General features: G+C 44.5%; 1 protein-coding gene across 1 annotated transcript in view; it reads right to left on the bottom strand.

Annotated features, from left to right (window-relative positions):
* The window catches only part of DCC (DCC netrin 1 receptor), a 634,807-nt gene that overhangs the window by 55,035 nt on the left and 566,319 nt on the right, over positions 1-13,453 (bottom strand). Inside the window, exons 23-24 of the mRNA XM_066618048.1 lie at positions 11,112-11,274; positions 68-294 (exon numbers count right to left, since the gene is read on the bottom strand). Of these exons, the coding sequence (XP_066474145.1) occupies positions 68-294; positions 11,112-11,274 (390 nt within the window). The remainder of the gene's footprint in view (positions 1-67; positions 295-11,111; positions 11,275-13,453) is intronic.

The following is a 13,453-nucleotide window of genomic DNA, read 5'->3' as shown; positions in this document are numbered from 1 at the left end:
AACAGAATACATAACCTACATGCATGTGTAAGCCTTGCACTTTCGAGAAGGGCACGAGCAATATTACCAGACTGTGAGGCACTCTTGCTGCCCATCTGTGTTTCAGATTGGCTGTGGCTGCCTGGGGTGATTTCTTGGCAGCCCTGCATTGGTGAGTCTCTTCCTGATGGATCAGAGCCTGACGGCTTTTCAATATTCTTCATTTCCATCTCTTCGTGGTGTATCCAAAGATCTGGCGGTCTGAGGTCTTTCTGGCTGCCTTTCCTCTTGCCAGCACTGTGAGTAGCACGTTTTCTATTGGTGGGAAGGAGGAAGTAAGGCACAACAGTCAAAGATTTCTAATACTCTTAGGTGCTAGTGATTTCCTTTCCAAATCTCAATGGACACGATGAATGATTGTTCTCTTTCTAAATGTAGCTCCTTCACACAGTCAGGGTTTCAGGATAACATCACACATGCTCTGGGACATGTGTACTAGCAATACACACCCTTCCTCAAATATGCAACCAAAATGATTACTGGGCTGGGGCACCTCCCTTACAAGGAAAGGCTAGAAAGTTAGGGGCTCTTCAGTCTAGAAAAGAGGCGCCTGAGAGGGGAAATGATTGAGACATACAAAATTATGCAGGGGATCGATAGAGTGGATAGAGGGCTGCTCTTTTCCCTCTCACATAAAACCAGAACCAGAGGACATCCACTAAAATTGAGTGTTGGGAGAGTTAGGACAGACAAAAGAAAATGTTTCTTTACCCAGCATGTAATTAGTCTGTGGAACTCCTTGCCACAGGTATCTTTAACTGTTGGCTGTGAAGCACCCACCTCCCAGCTTGGTACCTGAAGGGACTCAGAGCCTGGCATGACTGTAATGTATACAGTTTTTTGAAGGGATTATTTACAATAAAAGAGAAGGGTGGGAAACATGTAAAGCAACACAGTAGTAAACAACTGAGTGATGGCACTCCATAGATGTCAAAAGGGAAGAGAACACATTTAAGTGGGGGCATCAATACTGGGATGCTGTCTCTGAGATCCAGCGCAGATGTAGAGTGCTGGATTTCCTGAGATTCCAAGGGTTGTCTGAGAAATAACAAGTTCAAGCTCAAACAGGGAGGGACAGAGAAATCTGTGGATAGACAAGGGGAAGCAAGAAAGAGCACTACTGGCTCTGATGAGCTGCTTACAAACCCACAACTCACAGGGCAGGAGTTTACTCCCTGCCATTCAGCACTTTTAACCAATGTCCCAAGACACTCCAAGAAGGAAGCAGTAAGAACCCCTGCCCCCACACCACCCAATTCTGAGGTTGAAACAAAGAAAGCTCAAGGGGGAAAACAGAAATTGATTTATGCAAGAATATGCTTGAACTAGGAGCTCAGTTCTGATAGTGAAACAAATTCCAAGGCTGAGCATGTGAACAGAGGCGCCCTCTTCCTTAATTCTACATATATTTCCCTCGAGTCACTATTTTGCACCTGGTTCCAAAGGACGGACACTAAGTTTTTTTGTGTTTGTTTTTTTAAAACCCTCACACAGAGAAGATCTGTAACGTAAACCTGAAACTTGCCCACTTCTGTTCTAGATCGTGAAGAGCTCTTGCCAGCATTAGCCATTGCCAGGAATGGGCGATACTGGCATGGAAACTCTCCCTGTGCTATGTTGGGCTGCACACTATAAAAGTGTCATGGAGAGGATGCCACAAGGATAATGTTCCAAGTTAGTAAATGGCCATTTGTGTTACAATAGACGCCCATATTCAGTGATCACCCTGCCATCTGTGAAACTACAAGTATCAGCTACCTGTGATTTGTCTCTTCTGCCTTCTAAGTTGTTATGCCTCCTGAGACAAATGTATTACAGAGATGACAAGTTTAAGTCCCCGGGGCATGGAGCTGGATGCCAGTTGTCTGATTATTCCTGTACAAGCTGCTTTATTCAGTTTCACAAAGTGGCACCGGTTTTAACTCCAGCTGAGGCTACTTGCCAACCCCTTCAGTGAGACAGAAGGCCCCACAGTGACAGCATATGCTGGAAAGATGTATGGGAGAAATTCAGTGAGAGGGGATGTCAACAGTGGCTCGAGAGGGTGCAAGCCTCAATCAGCCATTTGTTAACCGGCTGATGCACAACTGTTCAAAAGCTTCCCCCAGAAACAGAAGGAATAGCAAGAGGTTCCTCTTAGAAATGCTGTGGAGAAAGCAGATTGACTCTTTTCTCCCTATATCACAAAACAAGAACCTGAGTCAACCAATGAAACTGGTTGGCAGGAGATTCAGTTCAGGCAAAAGGAGTAATTTCTTCACCCAGTGCACTATTTACTGTATGAAGGTTACTGCCACAGGATGTGGTGATGGCCACAGGCTTGGATAGCTTTAAAGGAGTAGACATATTCATGGATGGTGCCTGTCAATGGCTACTGGGGCTGTTGATGTGCAGGGTGCCCATGAATACCACCTGCTGAAAGGCACGCGTGAGAAAGGACTATTGCCCTGTGGGTTTCCCTGAGACATCTGGCTGGCCACTGTGACAAACAACGCTAGACTAGGTAAGACTTTGGTCTGATTTTCAGGACTTTTCTTATGTTCATATAGTCCAATGAGTTTCAACATTTGTCTCACAGCACACTGACCTCTATGGTCTCTGCTTCCTATCATGACCATTCTGGTTTTTGGGAGACTCTTCTGGGTTCTGCTGCTCTGTTTGTAGGGCAACCATATGTAGTAACAAAGTAATGTCTGTCTTAAAGGGACAGGCAATTTGTTACTACAGATGGTGGCCCTACAAACAGAGCAGCAGAACCCAGAAGAGTTTTTCTAGCAATTTTCAACCATTGTGCTTCAAACTCCCATAGCACACCTTTCATGGCACACCAGTTGAAAATTGCTGATGGTCAGCCTGAAACTGGCAACCAATGGGCCATGGAATTCAATCCAATCAGAATTTTGGCCGCCTCCAGCAGCTCCTGATGTCTCCTCAAGGGAAGTGGACATTTGAACAGCTGCCGGCGCTGTGCTGGCAATGAGCCGGTGTGTACTCAATAGGATTGGGTCCATAGTCTGTTGGGTTTTACTACCACCATTTAAGACTGCTTCTTATAATACATCTAATTATTCTCTACACATTGCAGAAGAATGTCAGCAGCGGTACGTGAGCTATCTTCTGAGAAAGCTCGTTAACCATTACTGATATGCTCTTAGAGAAAACCTGCCTTGCTGAGCCTCTCAAAAGGTTTACCTGGAACACCCATTGGAAAACTGTTCTACTTTGTATTGAAAAAAAGAAAGAGAAACACATTTTAACCAAGGTGATTGTGTGAATTAATGAGAGACTCAAGGGTCATTTAGTCCAGAAAGAATAAAAAATTTGGTTAGTGCTACATAATTAAACTGTTGGGTGAAATACCCCCTTTCCTGACTTGCAGTATTTGCCTCAGAGCAACAGCAGGCACATCTGTTTAAAGCAGGGGTGTTCAAAGTTTTTGGCAGGAGTCTCTCTGAGGGCCGGGGGGAAGAATTAATTTACATTTAAAATTTGAATAAATTTACATAAGTTTACATAAATGAATATATTAGAGATGAACTTATATGAATGAATGAAGGTCTTGCAATAGCTCAAGGCCTATAAAAGGCCTTGCACAAAGCAAGCCCAGCCTTTCCTTTGCTGCCGCTACTGCATCACAGACGTGAAACAACAAGCAGTGGAGGGAGCCCTCATCCCACAGCTCATGTGAGAGGTCAAACAGTTGCCCTCATGCTGAGAGCAGTTGCGTTGGGGCAGTGTGGGCTCCAACAAATCTCTAGAGGGTCAGAGGCTCATTGGAGACTGGGAGCTCCCTGAACGCCAGATTGAGAGGCCTCAGGGGCCTCAAGTGGCCCCAGGGCCGGGGTTTGGGCACCCCTGGTTTAAAGTCACAGAATTACTGTATGATACTATGAACATGCACATATGCTCAGCGTAAATAAAAATGACAACCACATGTTAATAGACATGGCATCACCCATGTTGAGGCAGCCTTGTTTGTTTACATCTAGTTCCTCTGACTTTATATTTCTGCACATACTAGGTGGTCTAAGCAAATACTAGATTTGTGGTCAAAGGTTCTGATAGTAGATATTGGAATATCTGCCAACTTTAGATTTTCTTCAAATCTGCACTCCCGCCTGGGAAAACTTATTAGATTCTGGTAATCATGAGGAAAGGCTCTGCCTCCTCTCTGTTGAGCCTCCACTATCAATATCCTATCCTCCTTCCTGCATTTGATCCTGCAGTCTGGGTCTACATGGACTTGCACCAGCTATTTTGCTAGTGCAAGTCTGAGTAGATCCCTCCATGCCTCAGAGGCTTACCCCAGGTAACAAATGTTCCCTTACCCAGAGATGTACAAATGTTCCCTTACTCCTGCACTGCACGCCTACCATAGGATGCAATGGGCACCAGTTTGATACTGCTACATCGACAAGGGGGTAATTGATAGGCTAGGGCTGTCACACAGCTACCCATTGGGAAGAGACGCAATCCCACAGTCTTTTGTGGGATCAATACTACTAGGATCAATACGAGCTGTTTAAAAGTATAAGTGTGGTCAGAATAACTGTAAACATTTGACCCAGACTCCCCAGCCAGAGCCTGGAGCCTGCGAGAAATAAGATTTGCCTTTATTGTCAAGCTGGCAGATATCAAAGAAGAGCTCAGGCATATTCTGTATACTTTCCATTGAAATGAGTAGGAGCTGAGGGCCCAATTCTAACCAACTTTTCAGCACCGGTGCAGCTGCAATGCAGCCCCATGGTAAGGAAACACATTGCCCCCATACCTTGAGGAGGTTTCCATGACTGCCTTCCCACCACAGGATGCCGTGCATGCTCCTCTAGCATGGCTGCACCAGCCCTGGAAAATTGGATAGGATTGGACCCTGCGTAAGAACACAACGTGCAGAGGAAGATACTGGTGGATTGTATCCACCCTCTTGTTGAGCTAATCTATGACCTTCATTTTCTAAGACAAACAGGCTGTTGCACCCTGGACAGCAGGGTGAGCCCATCACAAACATGCCATTTGAAACTTTGAAGCAACCTTTTCATTTTTGGCATTATGGTTTGTCTTTTTTCAGAGGTATTCATTTCGACCAATTTGTGCTGTGCCATAGAAACTTCAGTCATTTTCCCAGAAGCGGTAAATAAGGGGCTACAAATAATGAACCTGTCATTCCAGACGTGCCTCCGATCCTGACACAGCAACACAACTCTTATCTAAGACTTTAACAAGAGAAAACTTAACATTGAGATGCATTGTTTATTTCTGCAAATTACCACCGGTTTCACTAGTAATGAGCAGTGACAGAAATTTGAGACAAGACTTCAGAAGGAAAGGTCGTTGATGAAATGAAAAGAAAATGAGTGAGTCATCCGAGAACATGTTCTCTTTGTATAAACATCAGTTTGAGGTTCTATTTTCAATTACTGCCATGTACCAGAACATGCTGGAAAGCAGCAGTTTGTGTGAACTTTCTGTAACCAGTTCTGACAAGCTATAGCAGTACAAATGTGAGGGCAACCTGACTCTGTTTGGAGTGAGTCAGGGCCCAATCCTTTCCATCTTTCCAGCCCCAGTGCAGCTGCAATGAAGCCCCTTGGTGAGGGAACAAATGTTCCCTCATCTTGTGGAGGCCTCTAAAACTACCCTCCCACCACAAGATGCAGTGCACCTTGCAAGATTGGCATGGCTACACCAGGGTTTGAAAGTTGGATAGGATTTGGTCCTCAGTCATCCCAATCACTTTATTCATGTCTGAATGCTGGAAGAATCATGGCAGATGCTTGGATGACTTCTGGCTTCCAATTCTGGTAGCCAATAATGGAATAATGTACAGGTGTGCCCTGGTATCTGCGACGGTTCTGTTCTGGACATCTCTCCCTCCGCTCCCATGGATACCAGGAACCTGCAGATACTGGGGATCCATGTATACTAGGGACACCCTTTAAAAGATAATGAAAGTGAAGGAGAACTTTAAAAATTGCTTTGTTTACCTGAGTGCAACAAAACCACAGCATTTTCAGGGCTGCAGGTAGCCTTCTGAACTGCTTGCAGCCTCTTCCTGATTGCTTTCAGGTTTTGCCTTTCCCCCAATATTGCCACAGAATGCATTATGACCAGAAAGAGAATGCATCATGATGCATTCTGGGGAGACGTTAAGTGAAAGGAGGAGCCTATAAATCAGGAAGAGGTAGCAGGCAGCTCAGAAGGCTGCCTACAGCCCTAAAAATGCATTGGTTTTGCTGCGCTGTGGTAAACAAAGCTATATTTAGTGCTCTCCTTTACTTTCACTCTCTTCTCAAAGGGCGTCCGCAGTAACTGAGGAACCATGGTTAACTGAAACCAGGGTTACGGGCAACCCAATCCTGAGCTGCCTGGAGCTGCGGGACCCGGTGGCTCCACAAAGGGCTCCCGCCGGATCCAGAGCCTCCCGTGCTACCGCGGGAGGCTCTTCGGGAGAAGGGGATGTTCGTGCCCCACACCTGAGTAAGGGAAGCAGTCCCGCAATCAGACTACTCACTTTAGCGGCGACTGTTTGGTTGCCACTAAAGTGAAGGCGCTCGTGTAGCCCTACCCAAGCACCCTGGATTCTGCGGAGCTCAGCTCCGAGGACCCGCCTCTCCCCCACCCCCAGGAACGCCCCCAACCACACCTCCCCCCTCCCCGGAACGCCTCCCCCACGTCCCCGGGAATGCCCCCATTCCCTGTTCTGCAGCCTGGTGGTCGCAGGTGGCACGGTGCGGACCATAGGATTGGGCCCTGAATCAGCAGATACCGGGTTATGCTGATATATGGCAGCTCATTTGATTTCTAGAAACCTAAACAGATGGATTTTATTGTTGACTTTCATTTTGTGTTATGAAAAGTAAAACACTCATAGGAACTATACAGTTTTAAAAGAAGATATCTATAAGGACTCAACAAATGTTGTCAAAAATATGCGTAGAGACATTTTTATTCCCCTCTCAAAACACTACAATTCTAGTTCACCCAGTGACATCGTTTGCCAATAGGCTGAGGATAAGAAAAAGGATGTCATTTTTCACACAACGTGTAGTCAATGAATAGAAATCCCTTCCTCCAATTTACTGACAGTAACTAGTTTAGGTGGCCATTTAAAAAATGCTAGATTCACATAGGATAGATTATTATTATCTAACTGAGCTAAAAATGGAGCATTGCCTACTCAGCAGCAGTGTACTTTGGATTACCAAATATTAGGGAGAAACTATAATAGCTATTAGTAATTAATTACCATCATGTCTGATTTGGGATCCCCCTTGAGGGATCTGGCTGGCCACTTTTGGAGACAACTGGACCTTTGATTTTGTTCAGCAAGGCAATTATTATAGTATCTAAATTTGCATGGGTAGAACCACACAGAGGACTTTGAAAGGATGTGCTTTGATACACTTCCTTTCCTGCAGCACCAGTATGGCAAGGTACTTGGACTGCATTGGTCCCTCACAGTCCAAGTTCCATGGATAGCAGCCCACGGTATCTGCTTTGGCTCTCCTTGCTTAAGTGATGAGGGCTATTGCTTTATACCAGGAGTCTCCAAACATTTTGGCCAGAGGGCCAACTCAAATGTCTGGCACCGTTTTGAGGGCCAAAAAAAAAAAATTTTTAAATATAAAATTTATATAAATAAATTAGAGATAGATGTGTGAATAAATGAATGAATGGGCTCATTCATTCAAATTCTCTGGCCCTTAGAACACCCTCCAGATGCAACCAGAGCACAGTTCCAGTCATGTTCAGCCACGTGGGTCAGGGGCTTTCAGGGGACAAGAGGCTGGCCGCGGGCCAGATAGAGACTTGCTACGGGCTGCATCTGGCCCAACGGCCGGGGTTTGGAGACCCCTGCTTTATACCTTTGGCTCACAACCTGTGGTCCAGAGAGAGGACAGTGAACAGATTGCCTGCAGCTTGCAGCTGGCACTGAAGTGTTGGCTGTGGGTGTGGTTGGTCCATTCTCTGCACTCTCTGGTAGTCCATGGGGAGCATTCACTCAGGAGTGAAAGACCACCAAAGAATAGGCTGCACAGAGATGGCAACAAAAAGCAGCAACACACACATATTCTCTATAATGAAGAAATCTAATGAATATCTAATAAATTTTATCAAATTAATACAAATTTAATTGAATTTTTTGTGAGGTGGGGGTGGAGGTTGCATGCGGCCCATGACAATTCCAATTTATCTTAGTGGTTCGTGGGCTCCTAAAGGTTGGGAACCACTGCTTTATACTTTACATTTGGGCCAGCTGGGGCGGGGGAAGAGAGAGAGAGAGAGAGAGAGAGAGAGAGAGAGAACAAAACAAAAAGCTTTCCTGTCTGTTGAGAATGGTGCACACACCTCTAAATTGTACCTCTCCTTGGTGAAAAGCACTGATGCAACAAATAAGGAAGGGATGTACCCAGTGCTGCTTTCATGCCTTCAACATGTGCAGTTGTTTATAGAGAATAGTAAATAGAGAACATTTCTGAAAATAGTCCTGAAAAGTGAACATGCATGATTTAAAAAAAAAAAAGAATCTGCACATTGTTTTGGCTCAGTGCTAATTCAAAATTGCTTGTGCAGCCTCTGGAATACAGGCATAATTCACTCCTGCCAATTCACCTCTTCCTAAAGAAACCAGCAACCATGCCCTGTGCCAGCTGCACTTTCTGAAACCCTTGAAGCGGTGCTCCAACAGTGCACTTCAGCCTCAGCCAGGAAACGACAGAGGCGTAAGAGACATTTGGCACTGGACTTTTTGTTTGTTTGTCTGTTTTCACATATGCTTTGTCTCAAAAATATTATGAAACCAGTAGCACATTTACAAGGTCACATCTACGTAGAGGCTAAGATATAAAAGGCCACGCATAGAACACCACACATGGTCTTCCCTTCCCACTATAGCTTCACCTGTCCCTCAAAAATCTGCTCCTGAAGTTGGGGGGCGGGGGGCTTCCAGAATGCAATATGAAGACAGCCTGGAGTGATCACTGGAGTGTTGAAAAGCAGTATATAAATACTGTTAATCATCATCATCATCATCATCATCATCACTGCCAGCCTTCACGTGCACATATGGAGGTGTTTTTAACTTCTTGCATAGGGTTCTTTGAATCCCAGTCAGTGTTTTGAATCACAGAATCTGCCTTCACAACATGCTTTATCATACAGGTGCACTTTGAAGCTTGCTGTAACATGCCATCCTTTTATGCCCTCAGATGTGGTAAATAACCAGTGAAATGAATTCATATTTCATTAGCATCAAGCTGTTGGAAAACTGGCTAGCTGCCCTGCAGGACTACAGGCTTTTGTCTCTCAAAATACAAACCAATTATTGCACTGTATTAATCCTCCAGTAGATAGGGATTCTCTCTCACACAGCTGTAAACAGATACAAAGGAAGCCCAAAGAGACCCTTTCCAATTTGCCTCATTTGCCCTTACAGCATGTAACTGCTGAAGTTCATGGTACAAAATGATTTTTTTTTTTCCTTCCTTGTTTTACAAGGCTTCATAAAGGCTCCTCAGCTGGTATGCATGCATTAGAAAGAAAAGAAGCTACACTATTTGCAAACAAGAAATGATTTCGTGTTTCTGTGTCTTCTTATTTGTGCACTTTAATTAAAGGGCTCGGAGGGAAACTGAGGATTCCCAGTGACCACAGACAGGCCAGACACATACAAACCAAACCATTATGATACCACCAATGGACACGTATACTGGAGCTAAAAGCAGATATATACCCCAAGGGAAAACAGCTGACATCCTAATGATGTTACATAGCGGCTGACATGTTCCCTGGGTACCTGGATACTTTCTCATTTTTATCAGCTCATCTTCAAAGCCCGCTCCAAAGCCAAAGATGCTTGTCATGATCAGTTATAACTGTGCCGGAAGGCACTCTTAACACATGCTTCGTTTCCCTGCCTTTGCTAGGTTCCCTTTGTTCAAACTAGCTGTCTAGCATAATAGTTGTAGACCGATGGCTTTTCATGGGGGGGGGGGGGAATCTCTTTTCTATGATCAAGTTCCATATGGATTTTTGTGTGCCTTATGGTTCTGGGAGTTATTTTAACTTTAAAACAGAATCCATTCTCACCCAATGGCTTGCTTCTTATTGCAATTGGTAGCTAAGGCTTCTGATTCTCTGCAGTAATTAGCTTATATGCCTCATCTGAAACTAGTACGTTACTGTCCAATCCTATGGGCCACTTACCACAGTGGATCTATCAATTCATTATCATAATGTGATGATAATATTTGGTCTTGTGATGGCTCAAACATTGTGCCACTATCACAAGCAATGGAGCCACTGGTGGAAATGGCCAGCAGTTCTGTGCACACCCCAGAATTGCCTGGACAGCCCAGGTAAGGTGGTAAGGGGGGGAGATATGGGGAAACTTTAGTGCAGATGGGGCAGGGCAAGGTGTAAGGGAGCAGGCTGGAGGGATGGATTTTGTGGGCAAAAGTGCATGCTGGATCCTGTCCTTGATTCTCCAACCCACCCCTGCCCAATCCTGTCTCCTAAGAACATAAGAACAGCCCCACTGGATCAGGCTATAGGTCCATCTAGTCCAGCTTCCTGTATCTCGCAGCAGCCCACCAAAATGTCCCTGTTGCTCCATGGCATGCAGCCACACTGATGAAGCACACATTGCATTTTATGGTGGGGTGGGGAGGACAATCAGGTAGCCAATCCTCATTGCCTACAGGCCTGTTCAAACCCAAGCCAGTTATTTTGTTGGTGCAGGTCCAAAGTGAGGAGCAACAGGAGACAGGATTGGAGAATTGGTCTAGTTTAGTTCGTCTGTGCAACCACTGTTAAGACGTGTGCCTGAATTATAAAAATATTTTGGACTGACTCTGCCTGCCCTCATAACTCACCAAGGTCTATCCTATTCATTATTTACATCTTTAAAGAAATGAGGCTGAGACGGTGTGACATTTCTGAGTCAACTACAAATTACAAATTCAACCTTTCCACAGAATGTACTTCAGCATGAAAAACCAGGCTTGTCTTAACTGAGCTATGCTGCAGGGTGGGATGGCAAGGTGATGAACATGGGTGTGCATGTTACTTACTTCCTCTGCTGGGCTGATGAACGCCTGGTGCAAATTACAGCCACAATCACCACCACCACCACGGTAACAACCCCAACAGTGACAACGATAATGACGAGGAGGTTACTGTTCTTCTGTGGTGTTACGCTTCCGTGGGGAGGATGCATCTGTCCAATGGGGGGTTCTGAAAGAGCATAAACTGTTATAAGTGGCTGCAAGAACAAAGTTGTGGCTCTCCAACCTGAGAACATAAGAACATAAGAACAGCCCCACTGGATCAGGCCATAGGCCCATCAAGTCCAGCTTCCTGTATCTCACAGCGGCCCACCAAATGCCCCAGGGAGCACACCAGATAACAAGAGACCTGCAAGGCCTCCTGGGAATTGTAGTTTAAGAACATAAGAACAGCCCCACTGGAGCAGGCCAAAGGCCCATCAAGTCCAGCTTCCTGTATCTCATGTTCCTGAGGGAACCATGGGCATTACCTAGACAAGAAGTTGTATCTTCTTGGATGCCTCTAATCCACTACAAAACTCAGCCTAGAACCAGGTTCATTTCACCGCAAAGAATCACAAGCAAATAGACTCTAAACGTGTGCTTCCAAATCACAGAAACACTTCTGAGCTTACTTTCTTCTAAATTTTTGCATTGTCTTCTGAAAGTACTCTGTTCAGTAAGACTGACATTATTGCTGGCTTTCCGCTAGTATTTAGGATTTGGTAATCTTGAATATTGGAAATATTGTGATCTTATAACTGGGAATGGAAAAGGTCACTTTATGATGGCTTTCCATTTCAGAAGTGATTGCATGAAAAGAAATTTCAGATGGGAGTCCATGGTTCAACTTTGACAACATAGTTTACTGTTTACTGGAAGTGGATGTTTTTTTCGCTATTTTTAGCAGTTTGCAGGCATGGGCAGCCCTGCAGAGGGGTCCAAAGGCTCCCCAGGGCCTCCAGAGGACCAGAGGTAAGTACAAAAACAACACCACTCTTCTGCTCCTGGCACGATCTTAAGGAAGCAGAAAGGGCTTCCCTGGCTGGATTGTCACTATGCCCCAGTTTGGGAACGTCTGCTTTAAGCAGAACAGGGGTGCCCAAACCCCAGCCCTGGGGCCACTTGCGGCCCTCGAGGCCTCTTAATGCGGCTCTCAGGGAGCCCCCAGTCTCCAATGAGCCTCTGGCCCTCCGGACATTTGTTGGAGCCCACACTGGCCCAATGCAACTGCTCTCAGCATGAGAGCAACTGTTTGACGTCACGTATGAGCTGTGGGATGAGAGCTCCCTCCACTGCTTGCTGTTTCACGTCTGTGATGCAACAGTGGCAGTGAAGGAAAGGCCAGCCTTGCTTTGTACAAGGCCTTTTATAGGCCTTGATCTATTGCAAGTCCTTCATTCATTCATATAAGTTCATCTTTAATATATTCATTTATGTAAATTTATTCAAATTTAAAATGTAAATTAATTCTTTTTTTCCTCCGGCCCTCAACACAGTGTCAGAGAGATGATGTGGCCCTCCTGCCAAAAATTTTGGACACCCCTGATGTAGAAGGTAAAGATTTCTGAAACAATGTGAAGTCTTCTACATAAGATACATTTTCCTATGAAATGATAAGATGTTTTATGTTTTGTCTGTGACATGAGTGATGAAAGGTCACAGTTTATGGGAAATCTATCACTTACTAGCTGCATAGGACAACAAAGTACTTTTATGTTTCACTGGCACAAATTTACTCCCCTACACTTTTTTTTGGAAGCTACCTATAAAACCAGATACAATTTAAGGTCTGCCAAGGACATGTGAGTTCTACTTTAAAGAGTAGGCCTAGAATCAGAAATGTAATCATAGAACTTGAAGAATTTATGCTTTGACATATCACAGAGATGCAGCAGCAAATAAGAAACTCCCAGAGTGACTTGGTTTCCATCATTTACTTCTCACTAATGGCCATTAGTTAGGAGTTTGAACTGTTCATTATATTTGCACGTAGAAAAAGGGATTTTTATTTTCCTGCCCACTGGTGTTTATGGCAGAATGAACTTCCTGTCTTGTCAGCTAATTTGAATGCATGTTTTAACTCTCATCTCACGAATTGCCACAAATTATGCTAAATTAATGTAATAGAATAGTGCCCTTGATTCAAAATGATTGCTCTCCTCTCAGAAATCATTGCTGTATCCCCAGAATGATCTGCGGCACACTTTCTGTGTATGTCAGTGTAACCAGGGAAAGGGATTGTATACTGAATGCCAACATTTCCAGTTCTGATTTCCATAATCTGCTCGTTTGTTTTTTGAACTAGCTGTTTTTGATTGTAGTCAGCTTTAATATAGAATTTTATATTCTGCTTTACAGGTTATATA

Source organism: Tiliqua scincoides, chromosome 2 (assembly GCF_035046505.1).
Source record: "Tiliqua scincoides isolate rTilSci1 chromosome 2, rTilSci1.hap2, whole genome shotgun sequence".
NCBI lineage: Eukaryota > Metazoa > Chordata > Lepidosauria > Squamata > Scincidae > Tiliqua > Tiliqua scincoides.
The sequence above is the reverse complement of the archived record's forward strand: the minus strand, read 5'-3'. Positions and strand labels throughout refer to the sequence as shown.